Source organism: Pristis pectinata, chromosome 3, assembly GCF_009764475.1.
Source record: "Pristis pectinata isolate sPriPec2 chromosome 3, sPriPec2.1.pri, whole genome shotgun sequence".
NCBI lineage: Eukaryota > Metazoa > Chordata > Chondrichthyes > Rhinopristiformes > Pristidae > Pristis > Pristis pectinata.
Genome location: NC_067407.1, coordinates 115,031,639 through 115,051,654, shown reverse-complemented (window position 1 = coordinate 115,051,654; position 20,016 = coordinate 115,031,639). Strand labels below are relative to the sequence as shown.

At 41.1% G+C, this 20,016-nt stretch overlaps 1 protein-coding gene across 8 annotated transcripts in view; it reads right to left on the bottom strand.

Moving 5' to 3' along the window:
- The window catches only part of mta3 (metastasis associated 1 family, member 3), a 188,536-nt gene that overhangs the window by 136,281 nt on the left and 32,239 nt on the right, over positions 1-20,016 (bottom strand). For all 8 annotated transcript variants that reach the window (XM_052012144.1, XM_052012141.1, XM_052012137.1 and 5 more), the window contains exon 4: positions 9,359-9,485. In XM_052012144.1, coding sequence (XP_051868104.1) covers positions 9,359-9,480 — 122 coding nt within the window. In that variant the 5' untranslated portion in view covers positions 9,481-9,485. The remainder of the gene's footprint in view (positions 1-9,358; positions 9,486-20,016) is intronic.

Sequence of the window (20,016 nt, the reverse complement as noted above, 5' to 3'; positions counted from 1 at the left end):
ACGTGGCAAGGAGTTCCACAAATTCACCACCCTCTGGCTAAAGAAATTTCTCCTCATCTCTGTTTTGAAACTGTACCCTCTAATTCTAAGATTGTGCCCTCTGGTCCTGGACTCACCCACCAAGGGAAACAGCCTAGCCACATCTACTCTGTCCTTTCCTATCAACATTTTAAATGTCGCTATGAGGTCCCCTCTCATTCTTCTGTACTACAGTGAGTACAGTCCAAGAGCCGACCAACACTCATCATATGTAAGCCCTTTCATTCCTGGAATCATCTTCGTAAATCTCCTCTGAACCCTCTCCAACGTCAGCACATCCTTCCTCAGATGTGGGGCCCAAAACTGCGCACAGTATTTCAAATGAGGCCTCACTAGTGCCCCGTAGAGCCTCATCAACACTTCCTTACTTTTATACACTATACCTCTCGCAATGAATGCCAACATAGCATTCGCTTTCTTTACCACTGATCCGACCTGGTGGTTAACCTTTAAGGTATCCTGCACGAGTACCCCCAAGTCCCTTTGTACTTACGTAATTTGAATTTTCTCTCCTTCTAGATAATAATCTGCCAGCTTATTTCTGTTTCCAAAGAGTACAACTGCACATTTCTCAACATTGAATCTCATCTGCCATTTCCTTGCCCATTCTCCTAAACTGTCTAGGTCTCTCTGCAACCTTCCTATCTCCTCAATACTCCCTACTCCTCCACCTATCTTGGTGTCATCTGCAAACTTAGCCACAAAACCATTTATTCCATTATCCAAATCGTTAATGTAAAGGAGCGGCCCCAACACCGACCCCTGCGGCACACCACTAGTAACCAGTAGCCAACCAGAACTAGATCCTTTTATTTCCATCCTTTGCTTCCTGCCAACCAGCCAATGCTCCACCCATTCTGCTATCCTACCTGTAATTCCATGACCTCTCATCTTATTAATCAGCCCCTTGTGCGGCACCATGTCGAAGGCCTTTTGAAAGTCTAAATACACAACATCTACCACCTCTCCCTTATCCACCCTGCCTGTGATTTCTTCAAAAAACTCCAATAGGTTGGTCAGGCAGGATCTTCCCTTCACAAAACCATGTCAGCTAGGACCTATCTTGCCTTGCACCTCTAAGTATTCTGTAACCCCATCCTTGAGGATAGATTCCAATAATTTTCCCACCACTGACATCAGACTAATAGGTCTGTAATTTCCTTTATGCTGCCTCCCACCTTTCTTATACAACGGAACTACATTTGCAACCCTCCAGTCATCCGGAACCATGCCGGAATCTATCGATTCCTGGAAAATTATCACCAATGCCTCCGCTATCTCTAAAGCCACCTCCTTCAGAACCCGGGGATGCACCTCATCCGGTCCAGGAGACTTATCAGTCTTTAGCCCATTTAGTTTTCCTAGCACCTTCTCCCTAGTAATCTTAACTGAACTCAGTTCCATTTCGTGAGACTCCTGACTAACCAGCACATTGCTGATGTCCTCCACGGTGAAGACCGATGCAAAATATTCATTCAATTCCTCTGCCATCTCTCTATCGTCCATTATAATATCTCCTGCACCGTTATCAATTGGTCCTATATCAACCCGTGTCTCTCTTTTACTCCTTATATATTTAAAAAAAACTCTTAGTATCCTTTCGAATGTTATCCACCAACTTCCTTTCATAATTCATCTTTTCTTTCCTAATGACCTTCTTAGTTTCTCTCTGCAGGTTTTTAAAAGCTTCCCAGTCTTCTGTTTTCCCACTAATTTTTGCTTCTTTGTACGCCGCCCCTTTTGCTTTTATTTTAACCTTCACCTCTCTCGTTATCCACATTTGTGCCTTTTTTCCATTCAAAACATTTTTTCTTGGAATATATCTATCCTGCATTTTCCTTATTTCCTGTAGAAATTCCTTCCATTTCTCCTCCGCCGTCCCTCCAGCTAGCTTACTCTTCCAATCAATTTGGGCCAACTCTTCTCTCATACCTTTGTAATTTCCTTTGTTCCACTGAAATATCGATACACCAGTTATCAGCTTCTCCTTCTCAAACTTGAAACTGAACTCAATCATATTGTGATCACTAGTTCCCAGTGGTTCCTTTACCTTTAGTTCCCTAATCACCTCCGGTTCATTACACAGCACCCAATCCAAAACAGCCAATCCCCTGGTGGGCTCATCAACAAGTTGCTCCAGAAAAACGTCCCTTAGACATTCCACAAACTCACTCTCCTGAGTTCTACCGCCTTGCTGGATTTCCCAGTCCACCTTCATGTTAAAATCCCCCATAATTATCTTCACATTGTCACTCTGGCATGCTTTTTCTATCTCAAACTGCAACTTATCGTCCACTTCCTGACTGCTATTAGGGAGCCTATATATGACTGCTACTATTGTCCTTTTACCCTTGCTATTTCTTAGCTCCACCCATAAGGATTCCACCTCCTCTGACCCAATGTCCTTCCTTTCTATTGATTTTATATCACTACTACCCATCATGGCCACACCTCCCCCTCTGCCTACCCGCCTATTCTTCCTATACACTGTGTACCCCTGGACATTCAGTTCCCAATCACATCCATCATGAAGCCATGACTCGGTGATTGCCACAATGTCATATTTATTAACCTGTAGTTGTGCCACTAGGTCATCTACTTTATTCCTAATGCTACGTGCATTTAAATATAGTACGTTTAGTCCAGTATCTGCTATTCATTTTGTTGTACTTCTATTGTTCAGCAGATTATCCTGACTTTTCACCTGTCTATCCTTCTTACCATCTTCACTACATACTATCTTAGACATGTTCCTAGATACCTCATCCCCTATCCTAACATTCTGTATCCTAACATCCTGATTTGTTGTACTTCTATTATTCAGCAAATTATCTTGACTTCTCACCTGCCTGTCCTTCTTGCCATCCTCATTAGACTTGTTTCTATAAACTTCCTCCCTTACCTTAGCATCTTGTAACCTAACATCCTGGTTACCATCCCCTTGCCAGATCGGTTTAAACCCTCCCCAACAGCTAAATTAAACATTCCCGCCAGGATATTGGACCCTTTGGAGTTTAGGTGCAACCCATCCTTAGCGAATAGGTCATGCCTCCTCCAAAAAAGGTCCCAATTATCCAAAAATCTGAAGCCCTGCCCCCTGCACCAGTCACTCAGCCACGCATTCATCTGCCAGAGCTATCTATTCTTCCTATCATTGACACGTGGCACAGGTAGTAATCCTGAGATTACTACCCTTGAGGTCCTACTTCTCAACCTTCTCCCTAACACCTTGTATTCCTCCTTCAGGACCTCTTCTCTTTTTCTACCTATGTCATTGGTACCTACATGTACCAAGACTTCTGGCTGCTCACCCTCTCCCCTCAGAATATTCTGGATCCTGTCCATGATATCCCGTACCCTGGCACCAGGGAGGCAACGCACCATCCGAGATTCATTGTCGGTATCGCAGAATCTGCTATCCGTACCCCTTACTATAGAATCCCCAATAACCACTGCATTTCGCTTCCTCCGCTGGACCACAGTACCAGGCATGGTGCCAAGGTCCCGGTTGCTGAGGTCTTCCTCTATCAGGTCATCCTCTCCAACCGAGTCTAAAATGAGATACCGGTTTTTGAGGGGGATCGCCACAGAGGTGCTGTCTACAAACCCTTTATAACTCCTGTCTATTTCCTGCTCGCTCTCCCTAACCGACCAAAGGTCATCGAGCTGCTGCTCCAGACTCTCAATCCGTTCCTTGAGGAGCTGCATCTTGGTGCACTTTGCACAGATGTAGTTATCGGGGAGCCTGGTAGTCTCCCAGGGTCCCCACATCTGACACTCCAAACATAAGACAAACCCAAGATGAATAGTGCTGAATACCATTGAGTTCAACAAATAAACTAATAACTTACCCCCCTCTATAAGTCTTGCCTCTTACCCGTTCTTGCCAAAGCCCGTTGAGCCAAAGCCCAACCCACTCTGCTCCCTCTCACTCCTCTGCCTGCTCCGACGCTGCCCGCTGGATATGGTGGTCTGCTTTTTAAATCGCCCGTTAAATCGAAAGTTAAAATTTGGTTGACGCTGAGAAGGAACATTTCTAACTGCAGCAAGATATTAATTGTCTGGTAGGTGGGCACAGAAGAATTCAGTCCGGAGAAGTGCAGATAATGCACTTCAGAAAGACAAACAAGACAAGGAACTGACTATATGAAAAATAGTAAAATACTAAAAACTGTAGTAAGAGAGATCTTAGAGGACACAGATACAAATCCATGAAGATAAAGCAATAGATAAAATGGTGAAAAGGAACATGGACCCTTGATCTTATTGACTGAGGCATGAACTACAAGAGCACAGAGGTCATGCTAGAAGTACAAAATAAACAGCAGTATGGCTACAACTAGACTACTGCTTACAGTTGTCATTACCACAGCATAGGGAAGATGTGCTGGTACCGCAGATGGCTTAGAGAAAATTTACAAAGATGTTGCCAGAGTTAGAGAATTTATTATAAAAAGAAGCTGGCTAAGTTGCGGCCATGTTCTTTCAAACAAAAAATGCTGAAGGAAGAGTTAAGATGGATAAAATTATCATACCCTTGGATCAGGTGAACTGGAGGACCTACTTCCTTAGCAGACAAGTGAATAACTAAGGGACATGGATTTAAGTTAATTGGTTAAAGGATTAGTGGGGGTTTCAGGAAAGAAGGAACTCACCCCAAAGATCTATGGCAAACTGGAACTCAACACCTCGAAGTGTGGTAGATGTAGAAAATCTTATCACATTTGTAAGTGTTCAAATGAGCTCCTGAAAAACCATAATCTACCAAACAATGGGCCTTGAGATGGGAAGTAGAATTATCCTAATTAGCCTCTCTCCTAGTCCACAAGGAAACAGTGAACCAAATAATTTCCTTTCTGTACTATAAACTTCTATGATTCTGTAATCTGTAAAAGCTATACAGATTCAGGGAGACAACAAATTACAGATTAAAAGGAAAAATTACCTATAGGAAGAGATAATTTTTACTTTGTCCATGAGTAATATCACATCAGCACATATTAAAACCCAAAAGAATTCAGTAAAATTTCCCAATGTCCTCCTTTAATTTTATGTGGTCATAAACCCACTCCACAACTTCAATGTAAACTGAACAAATGTGAGATTGCCAGAAGTTATGTTACCCTCTGGGGTCAGAAATATTTGCCCAGCTCTGGAAATCTGTATATTTTTTCATGACTAATATTTAAGAGTACAGTGGCTGTATTCATCAAAAATTATTTTGAGATACTTAAACAAAGCAAGAATGTTTATTATGATACTAAATTTACCATTTTAGGTTAACAGCACAAGGCCTTATAGGAAACCATCTATCAGAACTGTCTAAGAAATACAGTACAGCTATGTTGACCATTAAGCAAGTTATGATCTGCGGTAATTTGTAACTTAAAGGCTTTGCTGTTTTGTAAAACCAATCCAGATATGCAAGCATGGGCTTAATTTCCAGTAATTAACCTCAAACTTGACAAATCATATCTTCTGCATATTGCGTATACGGTTAAGAAAATCCATCATTGTTGATGTCAACAGAGATATAGATATTCAAATGTGAAATCAACAATACCTTCCTATTAGAATCAAACATATACTTCAAAGGTGTACATGTAAATTTGCTCTATTCAGAGAAAACAATCTTTCATTTATTACATTCTAATGGCTTAAGGGTACCTATTCCAAAGGCTATCAACAGATACCAGTGATGAAAGAGGCAATTCCTTTCAGTACATCTAATGCAAACACCAATATTGACTGATATTCAAGAAAATAAAAAATTCTTAGGGCAAAGGAGAACTGCAATGATGATGATCATTGTATATTCAATAGCATCAACAAGTATAGGCAAAAACCACAAGAATACAAGATTAAATGAATCTGTTCCTTATGCTCAATGGAATGAATGCTAGAGAAACTGTACAGATGTACCAAAAGACAAGACAAAATTATTTTTGTATTTGGAGATAACATTTAGAGTCCGGGCCAACTACAAGGAAAACAAAGCAAATTTCTGCCAATGAATTTCTACAAATAATTTCTGCACAGATAATAGTTTGCCATACACTTGCAATAACACAAGCTCCTCTGAAAAAAAAAGTCTTAAAAGTTGACAGAGGACATTAAAATGCACCAGTTATAAATTTAAAATAAAAGGATATTAGATTCTTCTGGATGGCAAACATGAGCACCAATTAACTGCCACTAGCTTCCTTTCAACCCGCTGAAACATCTCTTACTGAATTAGTCAACATCACTGGAATCACTTGGAAACGTTACACAGGGCAAAAAAAAATGTCTTGCATTTACCAATGACTCAAGGATCCTTTTATAAGCAAATGTTAGAATAAGGAACTTGCCTGTTGTCATCTTTGTTGATATGTGCAGAACAAAGGCAGGTAAGCAAGCAAGTTATTTTAATAGCAAATTTATTAAGATCTCAAACCATTTTTGTTTAATTTATCCTCTACTATTTAGTACGACATCTGCCATGTGAAAGCATCTTTAATTGTAATTAGAGATCAGGAAAAACCTTTTATGACAATTTATTCCCTAGAACACCAGCAAAGTAGTTTAAACAGACATAAAATTATTTGTAGCACCAGAGACCAGAGTGCAATCCTAACCAATGGTGCTGTCTGCGTGGATTTTGCACATTTTCCCCGTGACTGCATTGGTTTCGTCCAGGTGCTCTGTTTCCTCCAACATCCCAAAGGCGTGAAGTTTAGTAAGTTAAATTGACCAGTGTAAATTGCCCATAGAGGGTAAGGTGGGGTGGTAGAATCTGGGAGGAATTGATAGAGTGAGGGGAGAACAAAAAAATGGGATTAATGGAGGATTCGTGTAAATAAGTGGTTGATGGTTAGTACGGACTCAGTGGGCCGCAGGGCCCCTTTCCACGCTGTATCTCTCTATGAGCCAAATCAGTATTTATATGTACTAATTCTTTCTCAGTTCAAACAATCATTAAAACAGGAAGAGACATACAAATCATCTACCCACTGTGACTTCAGTGCATGCCTTTGTTCTGGTCGATTCACATTAGAATAGTTTGTTTCTGTGCACAGCATTTTCCCACAACTTACAATTTTGCTGTATTCCCTGCAAAAGGAACAGCAAAGAATATTTTGCAATGTAGAGGAGGAAAATGTGGAACAGGAAGGAAGAGGAGGCATTCACTGGCTAAGATGCCAAAATTTCAGATGAAAGGAAGGCCTTTTATGGAGAATTCTGAAGACTGAGAGGTGAAAAGGTATGGTGTTTCAAAAAGAGAATTCCAGAGAGAAAGACCATAATGAATGAAAGGTTGTTTTCCGTGAATAGAGCAAACTTACACATGGAACTGAAAACTGCAAAATATTTGATGAGAGTATTTTCTAATCTCTGCAGAAAAGATATTTAAGTGAATGCATTGGAGTACAGAGAATCAACAGAAATTGGGAAAGGTAGCTTACTTTGTTCAGGAAAATGCATAGTAAAGAATTCTAAATAACCTTGTTTTTTTAATATCATGTAGAGAGATCATAAGGAGAATATTGAAAAAATTAATCCTCAGGTCCAAATATGGATTGGGATTTCAGTACTTTATAGGGAAGCACAGCTGGTTAATGTTCTTTCTATGAATGTAAATCTCACAATCAAGTAGAACAACATGGCATTCAACTCCAGATCACTGAAGATTGATAGAACAAAAATCAGATGCATACAAATGCTGGGTGCATGATGAAGAGCTAGGCTTTGCTTTGGACAGCTTGAACTGTGGGAATGTAGAAACCTCCATGTTGGTCAAAAGTATAGGAACAGAATTCAAGATTATGAAGAGGTATTGGACTAAATCTGCTTGTTGTCAACAGTGTATATGCAGCATCTTTAAAAATAGTAAAATGTCCCTACATATTTTGTGCAGCATTATGAATCAACGTTCATAGTTGGTTTAAATGATCTGTTTCTATATTATAGGCTGTAATTGCATGTAGTACAATGCTAAATTGTTTAAAATTTTTTTGAATATTTGCTTATTTATGCAGCAAGCTGAGGTAAACCAAATTATAACTAAACTACTCTGGAAAGATGCTCAGGAATCAGTAGAAGTTAAATCTATAAGTTCCTTCCAAAACTATATTTGTCATTGATATTTGATATAATCAGATACGGTCCGTGGTGATTATACATAAAAATATTTGTCAATGGTACGTTTAGTGCATTAATAAAGTAACTAAACTCTCAACTAAGAAACGAAACAAAACCTGCAGATGCTGGAAATCTGAAATAAAAACAGGAAATGGTGTAATAGTCATACATCAGGCAGTATCTATAGAGAGAGAAAGAGAATTAACATATCAGGCTGATGACCTTCCACCAGAACTGGGCAAAATTACAAAATAAGCATATTTCAAGTTGCAGAGAAAGGCAAGGAATGGAGAGAACAGAAGGAATGTGTGTAATAGGGTGGAGATCAATGGAGACTGAATAATGCCAGCAGTATGGTGTCAGTTGGTACAGAAGGCTAAAAGCTTGTAAATAACAGATTATCAATCCGGAGGAAATGCAAAGAGAATGAGATGGGTGAAGAGGGGAGAGAGAGAAAATAAATGCAGGAACTATGAGATACAAAATACTGAAGTTGCTGGAAACCTGAAACAACAACAGAAAATGTGCAAATACTCAGCAGGTTAGGCTGTAACTATGGACAAAGAATGGAATCAACATTACATATTAACTTGCCAGTTCTGATGTCAGGTCATTAACCTGTAATGTTACCTCGGTGTTTCTCTTCCCACAAATGCTGCCTGACAAGCTGGATATTTTCAGCATTCCCGTTTATATGAGATCTCCAGTAAAGACTGTGTTCTGTACCGCACTGTTCCAGCACTATTTTTCCTCTCTTGCCATCCCTCATCTATCTAATCCTATTTACATTTCTTCCATTCACATCTGAATTAACAAGATTTCACCACCTTCTCTTAGCTGACATGACCACTAGTGACATCATTCAATCTCTTTGTCTCCACCCTTCGTTACCCCCACACTTCCCCTTTATCTTCAGCCTAAAATATGCTTGTTTATTAACTTCGTCAAGCTATCTGAAAGGTCATTAATCTGAAAAGGTTAACACTGTTTCTCTCCCAATATTGCTGCTTCACCTGCTGAATACTTGCAATATTTTCTGTTTTAATTTACATTCGATTGCGCTTGATATAAATTAGAGTGACAAAATGAATATTGGGGTTTCTTAAATTGAACAGATTTCTTTATTATTTCTATGTAAACAAAACAAATTAAACTTGCTGTATAAATGAACTTTTTCCAATGAAGTGTAATTTCATACCTGATATGAGTGGCAGGAAGTGACTCGTATTGGCGTGATAGAAATATCTCCCGGTGTTTAAGCTGATGTCTTTGTTTTTCCGTCAAGTCTAAAATACTTGTAGTCTCCAGTTCTTCTTCCATTTCCTCTGCACAAAATAAAAACAAAAGCTATTAACAAGGAACCAACTTCTTGAAAGGCTTTGCAGCAGTTTAATTTGCTTGTATGGGGAAAATCGTATTTCTGAACAGTAGATCACAGTGATTTAGAATTGATTATTATATTCTATACAGCTGGACTGAAAAGACTTCATGATGTTCCAAATAATTGTAAGTTGACTGTGATCCAGTATTTACTTACTATAAAGCGGAGCATCAGGAAATAGTTATAACAAAGGCAGATGGTTCCTGAAAATGTTCCTACTGATTTACTAGATGTACCAATAAACTTGACGAAAATATAGACTGTGCCTTGACTGTCCACAACTTTAATTCAATAAATTAAATTCAAAAAACTGCAGCTGCTAGAAACCTGAAATAAAAACAGAAAAATCTAAGAACATTCAGCAGGTCAAGCAGCATCTCTGGAAGAGAAACAGTTAACGTTTCAAGTCTGAGACCCTTTATCAGAACTGGGAAAGAGAGAAAACAAGTTTTCAGTACGCAAAGATGGAGGAGGAATTGGGTGAACAAAGAAAACATCTCTGACAAGGTGAGACCAACTGAGTCAAAGTGGCAGTTAGAAGCACATTATGCTACATTCTTGCCCTAATCAAGATTTAAAGGAATACTGTGCTGCCATGAGGTGACCTGACTGTATAATTTCAGAACTGACTGCAATTTGTCCAAGCGCTTCCCAAAGTCTGCAGACAGCTCAAACTCAACATTTTTGCAGCATTCAGTTCCTCATTCAATGCATGCCTCAGTTGTGACACAGTTGTCAGCACTCAGTTACTGAAGGTTTTCAGACAGGCATGGCAGTCCACTCAGAGAGGGTTGACATGTCCAAGACAGGAGGCAAATACATGTCCTCACTATGGAGGGCCCATTCCTGGACAGTCTTCAAAGACATCACATTATACCTGGATTTGGCTGATCAGCAATCTATTCACAAGCTCAGCTTTTCGAAGTCTAAGAGCACAGAGGCATGCGAGAGTCTGCAGAACTATCTTCAGCCGGGCTCTCGTGCTTGAACTGTGGTAGTCAGGTTCAAGATGACACTTTGTTTCCTGGCCACTAGGTCATTCCAGAAAACTGCAGTAGATCTACACTGCTCTTTGCAGCATCAGAGAGGTCAACAAGGCCCTTCACCAAAAAAGGCACGTTTTTGATTTCAATGAAAAGAAAGTACCATGTTGGGCCTTGGAATTTGCCAGCAGAGGTGGCTTCCCATGATGCAGAAGATATTAATTGAACTCATGTGCCCTTAAGAGCTCTAATTAATAACGGGAATATGTCATCTGCAGAAGGGTTTCCAATTTCTAGATGTGCTTCTGCTGGTGGATCTTGAGCAGAGTTTCTTAGCAGCTCTCATAACTTCTTCATCCAAAGGGATACAACACTGCCAGTACTCCTGGGGGTCAAGAGGCACTCTCTGAAGGCCAGCTGGAGCAAGGGGAGGAAAAGGATAATGAAGGCCATCAGCGAAGGGCATGCCTGCCCAACATCACCAGCCTCAATTCCCAGATAACCAGAGTAAGGAGGCATTCTTCATTTGTGCAATAGCGCATTCCTGATGGAGGTGCTTCTCCCAAAAGTAGCCAGCAAAATAGCAATCCCCGATGAAAACCAACTAATCTTCTCCACATCCCAATCATTATCAGCAACATAATACACCATCAACCAGCCAGCTGAGCCTAAATGGCACAATGTTCCCTCTCTTCATGCTTTGCGTGACCACTAATCAATTCTAACTATGAATGAATAAATTTTCGATCCAATTATCTAAATGGCTATCTACAAAAATCACTGTGTTTCTAGCCCTTCACTTAAAGAACTCATGACTTTGCGGAAAATGCTCTTTGCCTGTGGGATCTCCACTGTTGTTGTGAACAGCAGCTAGGCATTTCAAAATTTTGAACTATTGTTCAACATCAAAGAGGGCAAAACACTATTATAGACAATGCAAGTTCAGTGTAATATATATCACAATATTTCGATCAGAGTGGTATGACATGGGTAGGGAGATGCATTAAGGGACATAAGGGCAATAAATGCACACACATTCAAAAATGAGGAATCCCTTGAGGTGCTCCACTGCAAGTCATTGCACCATTTCAGGATACTCGATGGGAAAGAACCAAGTCTCAGTGGTAGAAACCCACAGTTCACTCAACTCACAACAAGTGGTCATTTAGTGTCTTTTCCCTTTGATAATCTTGTTGGCGGGTTCTGATATCCTAGCACTATGTTGCAGTATCCTGGGTCTGGCTACTGGAAGGCTACACTCTTTGACATTGACTTTGTGCAGATGACCTTGGGGACCTGCAAGCAGTCCTTTCCCTTGATGGGATGGCTCCAGACAGTTATCCCTGGCCAACTGAAGCACCAGTCTGGGATGGTTTTTTTTGTGGGTCCTGGATCAGGCTGCTGGAGAGGACATGGTGGGAAGGTCACTGGTGACTACAGTAGATGGGATGTGAATGTTCTGAACCTGCACACCCCAAAGACCTCTCAGGAGATTTGGTAGACAACAGGGCAATGATTTGCTGACATCCCAAATGCACTACCATTGTTACAATCTACAGACCTGACACTGAGCCAAGTCACAGCTGTCTGGCCTCTGCTGCCTCGACTCCTCTCTGTGCAATCTACATAGAACTCTGCTCACAACAAAGTGATGTGTGAATAGCTGGGGGGGCATATCGTTCATCTGCAGGAGCACAGACAAGTTCACTCGTGCTACACCTCTGCTCAAGTAGAAGAACAATCTATTCACTCATGGTATCCTTCTGCTCATGCAATCTGGTCAGGTGCAGGACCTCTGTTTGTGAAGAATAGCAAGCTGCTTGCTGCAGCATCTCCATCGTGCTGGAGAACTACAATGACCAGACCTCTGGAAACTGAATAAGAAGCATAGAGTCACTGTATGGTCTCCAACTGTACAGCTACAGCAGTTGTTATCTGAACCCACAGGCTCCGTGACAGGATTGACGTTAAGCTCTTGTAAAGAAGTACATGCACATCACCTCTACAGTAGTGGCTATGGTCTACTGGTTTGGCACAACCACCCACAACAGAATGTAGTTGGAATCCTCCACTCTCCTCCTCCTCTCCTCCAAACAGGCAGTCCTGACAAAGTATGAACCATCTCATTGTGTATCAGCCTTGTCATGAAACCATTCCACTTGAGTCTTCAGGGACCACATTAATATTTGGATACCTCCTCTAGTGAACCTCCACACCATACTCCCTATGCCTTATGCTGCAGTGCAATGTGCTTGCGCCCAGTGTAACTCTCTATGATGTGTGTCACTCTAACTCATTCTACTCATCCCTCATTGTGCCAGTCTCTGAGTTGGTGCTGTGGCTTGTCAGGTGCATTGCCGCACACTGGCCGTCAGCTCCTCGCCTTTTCATATTCTTGGGGGGGAGAAGGGGACCTATCCTCATTCCCTGCAGGGACAAAACAGTAGGTAGCTGCATTTATAAGTCATCCCCAAAAAACCTTTATGGTGATGTAGCATCACGTGGTGATAAAGATGTATACTGCAAATCAATTCAAAGGGGATTACATTGTAAATGAGTGCACTTGTCCACTATGCCCATAAGGAGGATTCTCCTCTCAGCATGGTGAGTTGCTATACTTGAGAAGATCTTCCTTGCAATCAGGTGATCTTCCTTTTTCTATTGAGCCACCTTTCCTTTGCAAGCTTGTCCTACGTGTAGGGAGGGTGAAAGTCTTCAATCAATGGTGGAGAGAGGTGGCGCATAAGAGAGGCTGAGAGGCTGAAATGTAGACACAAGAAAGACTGCAGATGCTGAAAATCTGGAGCAACACACAAAAAAATGCTGGAGGAACTCAGCAGGTCGGGCAGCAACAATGGAGGGGGAATGAACAGTCAACGTTTCGAGCCAAGACCCTTCATCAGGACTGGAAAAAAAAGAAGCCAGAAACCAGAATAAAAGGGCAGGGGGAGGGGGAAGAGGATAAAATGTGTCAGGGCTGTGGGTGAGGCTTGTCTGAGTGTGAAGAAGTGTGAGTGTGTATCCGGATTAGTGTGTCTACATGACAGATCAGTATTTTTGCTGCTACACAACTCACCTTGACATATGTGGAATCACAAATTTTTTTGCAACATTGGTATTATCTGAGAATTCTAATTCCTGGAGGAAACTACTGTTAGGATCGTCTTATGGTGCATGTGGTTGCTATCTGGCTGCCTTTGGGAATGTGTGTTTTAAGAACTGACATTCCTCTGATTGCTGCACAGAAAAGTGACAGCTGGTGCACTGAATTTAGTTTGGTCCTGTTGGGAACCATGGAAATTAAAGCATCAAAAAAGATTTTCACCTGAAATCAGTTCTGGATCATTTTGGAATAACTTAAAATTTTAAGAATATAAATTCCTGAACACCTGCATCTTCTTTTTCTGCTTATCCTAAAGCAGCTTCACTTAATACAATTTGTGTAATTGCAACTGAGCTTCATCCACACATACCATTTACAGGAGGATTATTGACAACACTGTTGTGCATATCTGTGGTTGATGAACATGTTTCAGAATCAGGTGTTCTAACCTGGAGACAAAAGCTGCAAAAAAATAATTCAAAACAAAAAATCACAGTAGGAGGGCAACATTTCCCTCACAAAATATTTTGTCAAGGTGAGAAGTCCTCATGGATCATTGCTGTTCCTGAAACGTTACAGGGGTATGTAGGAATGTATAGTTGAAGTTACAATTGGATCAGCCATGATCTCATTGAATGGTGTAGCTGGCTCAATGAACCAGATGGTACATTCCTGCTCCTAATCCACATGGTCATAGGGTGCCATGTTTTGGACTGCATTCCTTTAAGGTGCCACCACTTCCACTAATACTGAGTAGTTCAAGTGGCACAAGCTTCCTGAAATTCTGCCCTTTCAAATGCCACCCACTGTCCTGAGCTCTCTGAACCTGTGGAGTGATCACCTCTTGTAATACAGTATAGGAAACATTTAATTTCCTCTATGCCCAGTCATGACTTCAGTGGTCACTTAATCATCTAGAGACTTCAATGTCTAATCACCGTTATAAGACAGAAGTCTGCAGACAACAAAATTCCCCTGACATTACTGAAGTAATAATCAGATGAGCCGTTTTAGGAAAGTGGTAAAAGGGATAAACAAGCATTTGCTCAGACCCCACAGGGGATTTCTGAAAATGTGAAAAAATTTGGATGTATCCTTTATATAAAAAAAATTACAAAAATGGTGCAGTGGTTACTTAATAAACAGATAATTATTCCTACAAGATAGTTTTTATTCTATAATTGGGTCTTTGATGAAAGCATCAAGTGACGTTGATCAGCCAGGTGAAAGGACGGGACCCTGGTTTAATGTTGCTTTCAAATGAATGGCTTGAAGGACTGAACCTTGAGATTTATAAAACCATAAATGATTAAGCAGAAATTTTGAAGAACTAGGATGGGGGCATGTATGATAAACGTGTTGATTAATTTCTGGAGCCTTTTGGCAGGGAATGATTAGTCAGGCAAGAATTCAGACCTGATAACATTGGGCAATAAAGGTCCAAGGTTTATGGTTTGTGGAAACTGAAAGAATCGAATTCAAAGACAGTGAGAGTGAAGTTTGTTGATGTGAATGTCTGTCTACCTTTCTTCGGAATTACATTTTCTACTCATTAGTACAGGACGTATGAAGGTGTCTTATGAGGATAGGTTGAGCGAGCTAGGGCTTTTCTCTTTGGAGAGGAGGAAGATGAGAGGTGACTTGATAGAGGTGTACAAGATGATAAGAGGCATAGGTTGAGTGGACAGTCAGAGACTTTTTCCCCAGGGTGACAATGGCTAACACAGGGGACATAATTTTAAGGTGATTGGAGGAAGGTATAAGGGGGACGTCAGGGGTAAATTTTTTTTAAACACAGAGAGTGGTGGGTGCATGGAACGCACTGCCGGCAGAGGTTGTGGGGGCAGATACATTAGGGACATTTAAGAGACTCTTAAGATAGACACATGAATGATAGAAAAATAGGGGGCTATGTGGGAGGGAAGGGTTAGATAGATCTTAGAGCAGGATAAAATGTCGGCACAACATTGTGGGCCAAAGGGCCTGTACTGTGCTGTAGTGTTCTACGTTCTATGACCAGACTCTCTGTTTGCCCAAGAGGTTTTCATATTCAATCCAGTTGGTCCTTGCTTGTGAGAAAAGAAAAATACAAACTAGAATATCAGGCTATTGCTGATAATTTAAACCTAACCCATTTATCAGGAAACTGACAAGTCAGAGTGCAATACCAGTATTACATCTTGTCCAATTTACTTCCCTTGAAGAGTACTATTTGAAGGGGACATTTCATCCAATAACCTAACTAAAGAGTTGTTATCATGGATGATTGAGGAGGTGAAAATTAGTTGCTGCAGGTTCCCATTTTTTCCTCTGGGTTCAGCACATCGAAATAGAAAATATAATCACTTTTATTTAAAAATTCTTTTGAAGCACGTGTCTTATATTAGCCTATATTCAAAGCATTTTTAAAATGCAAACTGATTGCTTTCACCAACAATTTGTTTTTTATTTCATTGAGAAAACAAAGAATTTAGAATTCAAATGTGAACATAAAGTCATGCAACAAAAGCAATGGCTATATTAACGAGAAAGGTTAATTTCTTACTATTTTCCCCCCACAGAGTTTAGAAATAAAACAAATATAAACGTTATCTGAATAGAACTTTTGAAATTTGGCCTCAAGCATTTCTTTAAATAAACTTGAATATAATTAAGCAAATAATACACAAAGCTGAACAGGAACACTGAAGCAACTGGCCTGAGTAAACGTTCCTGATATTCAAACTGTGGAATCTGTACTCAATTAGCAGAATAATTTTTGCCATCAGGATTGAAAGGTTAACATCCGCAGACAGAATTTGCAGTGTTATGTTCAAACACCCACCTGCACATATAATGAAACTGATAACTTATGTTTTTCCTTCCTTAATCTCTTTTCTTTAATTTGTTCCTCCAAAATTTTAACTTCAATGAAATCTTAGATGCAGTATATTATACTTCACTCTTTATTACCCGAAGTATTGACCACATCCCATTTTCATCTATTGCTCATGCTCCCAGAACACATCTCTTTTACATCAGTGTCAATAATGAAGAAACAAATTTCAACTTTAGCCTTTATTTTACAGAAGTACAATTAATAAGTGAATTAAAATTCGAATTTCAATTGCAACTAATCCTTCAAATTAGGTTTTGGCCTTGTTAGAGTATCAAAGTATGTCACTAATAACATACCAGATTATGACAGAGGTAATATGTCCTTCCTTCTTCTTCTGCACCATTCTGCAAGCTTTGACATGATTGGCAATGCCATCCTCCTTCGATGCTTCTCCATCACCATCCACCTGGGTGGGCCAACAATTGCCTCATTCCATTCCTGTCTATATTTTCAAAGTCAGGGAACCACTCTCAATGACTTCTCACACATTGACTGTCACCTTATCATTCCTTAAGGATCTATCCTTAACACCTCTACTTCTCATCAGCATGCACCCCTTATGCAACATTATCTGAAAATACAATAGCTGAGATGAGCTTCAGACATATATATGCCCCATCATGATGAACACCCATTTCTACTCCTTTAAGATTGCCCAACTCTGCTGCCGATAGTTTCATCCATTCCTGGCACTTCTAAACTTGATTATTCCAATGCATTCGCTCCCTCATTTTTCCTAAATCTGAGGTTATCCAAGTTTGCTAGGTTCACCACAACTCACCTTTATAGGCTCCCAGTTAGACACTGCCTCAGTTTTAAAATTGCATTGAAACTGCTCCATGGTCATGTCTCTCTCATTATTTCTGTAATCTCCTCCAGTCCTAAGATCTTCTGAGATTTCCTCACTCCTCCATTTCTGATTCTTACAACTCGAACTTTATTGTTGAGCCTTTAGCAATTGTGTCTCCAGTTTCCTAGGCCCTATGATCTGGAATTGCTTCCTTAGATCTCGACCAGAGGTCATGATACATACTGGTACCAATGACATACATAGGAAAAGAGATGAGGTCCTGAAGAGGGAATATAGGGAGTTAGGTAGGAAGCTGAAAAGCAGGACCTCAAAGGTAGTAACCTCTGGATTGCTGCCTGTGCCAAGCGCCAGTAAGGGTAAGAATATGATGATATGGCAGATGAATACGTGGCTGAGAAATTGATCATTGGGATCTCTTCTGGGGAAGGTATGACCTGTACAAAAGTGACGGGTTACACCTGAACAGGAGGGGGACCAATATTCTTGCGGGCAGGTTTGCTAGAACTGTTGGGGAGGGTTTAAACTAGTTTAGCAGGGGGATGGGAACCCGAGTAATAAGTCAGAGGCGGTTAATTTAGTGTACAAGAAGATGCAGAGTGTAGAAAGACTGTGAGGAAGGATAGGCAGTTGAAAGGGCAAAATTGCAGTCAGTTGGATGGGCTAAAGTGTGCCTAATGGGAGAAGTATCAGGAACAAGGCTGATGAACTTGGAGCATGGGTAATTACGTGGAACTAAGACATGGTAGCCATTCCAGAGACTTGGCTGTCACAAGGGCAGGAATGGCTGCTGGATATTCCAGGGTTTAGATGTCTCAAAAGGGGCAGGGATGGAGGTAAAAGAGGTGGGGGAGTGGCATAGCTGATCAGGGACAGTGTCACAGCTGTAGAAAGGGAGGATGTCCTGAAGGGATCATTCACTGAGTCAGTGTGGGTGGAAGTCAGAAACAGGAAAGGAGCAATCACTCTATTAGGAGTATTCTACTAACCCCTTCCCCAATAGCAGCAGAGGTGCTGAGGAGCAGATCGGGAAGCAGATCTTGGAAAGGAGCAAAAATAACAGCATTGTTGTCATGGGTGATTTCAACTTCCCTAATATTGATTGGCACCTCCTTAGTGTGAAAGGGATAGATGGGGCAGAGTTTGTTCGGTGTGCCCAGGAAGGATTCCTGACACAGTATGTGGACAGGACGACTAGAGGAGAGGCCATATTAGACCTGATACTAGGCAATGAGCCTGATCAGGTTTCAAATCACTTGGTAGAGATAGAGACCATAATTCCTTGACCTTTACCATAGTCTTGGAGAGGGATAGGAGCAGACGATATGGGAAAGTATTTAACTGGGGCAAGGGGAATTATGATGCTATTAGGCAGGAACTTGGGAGTGTAAATTGGGAATAGATGTTCTTGGGGAAGTGCACAACGGAAATATGGAGGTTGTTTAGGAAGTACTTGCATGGACTCCTGAATCGGTTTGTACCATTGAGGCAGGGTACGGATGGTAGAGTGAAGGAACTGTGGTTGACAAGAGATGTAGAATATTTTGTCAAGAGGAAGAAAGAAGCTTACTTGAGGTTTAGAAAGCATGGATCAGACAGGGCTCTGGAGAGTTACAAGATAGCCAGGAGGGAGCTTAAGAATGGACTTAGAAGAGCTAGAAGGGGACAAGAGAAGTCCTCGGCAAGTAGGATCAAGGAAAACCCCAAGGCGTTCAACACGTACGTAAAGAATAAGAGGATGACTAGAGTGAGGGTAGGACCGATCAGGGATAAAAGAGGAAACATGTGTCTGGAATTGGAAGAGGTAGGGGAGGTCCTTAATGAATACTTTGCTTGAGTATTCACCAGAGAGAAAGACCTTGACATTTGTGAAGATGGCGTATGACAGGCTGATACGCTAGGGCATGTCAACGTGAGGAAAGAGGATGTGCTGGAACTTTTGAAAAACATTGGGAAAGATAAGTCACCGGGCCGGACGGGATATATCCAAGGTTATTACGGGAAGCGAGAGAAGAGATTGCTGCGCCTTTGGCGACGATCTTTGCATACTCACTGGCCACAGGAGCAGTGCCAGATGATTGGAGGGTGGAAAATGTTGTTCCTTTGTTTAAGAAAGGGAGTAAGGATAACCCTGGGAATTACAGACCAGTGAGTCTTACTTCAGTGGTGGGCAAATTACTGGAGAAGATTCTTAGGGACAGGATTCATTGGTATTTGGCGAAGCATAGGCTGATTAGGGACAATCAGCATGGCTTTGTAAGGGGCAGGTCGTGCCTCACGAGCCTGATTGAATTCTTTGAGGATGTAACAAAGCACATTGATGAAGGTAGAGCAGTGGATATGGTGTACATGGATTTTAGTAAAGTGTTTGATAAGGTTCCTCATAGAAGGCTCATTCAGAAAGTCAGGAGGCTTGGAATCCGGGGAAACTTGGCTGTGTGGATTCAGAATTGGCTCGCCCATAGAAGACAGAGGGTTGTGGTAAATGAAGCTCATTCTGCCTAGAGGTTGGTGACCAGTGGTGTTCTGCAGGGATCTGTTCTGGGACCCTGCTTTTTGTGATTTTTATAAATGACTTGGATGAGGATGTGGATGGGTGGGTTAGTGTAGAAGGTTGCTGTAGATTACAACGGGATATTGATAGAATGCAGACTTGGGCTGAGAAGTGGCAGATGGAGTTTAACCCGGATAAGTGTGAAGTGA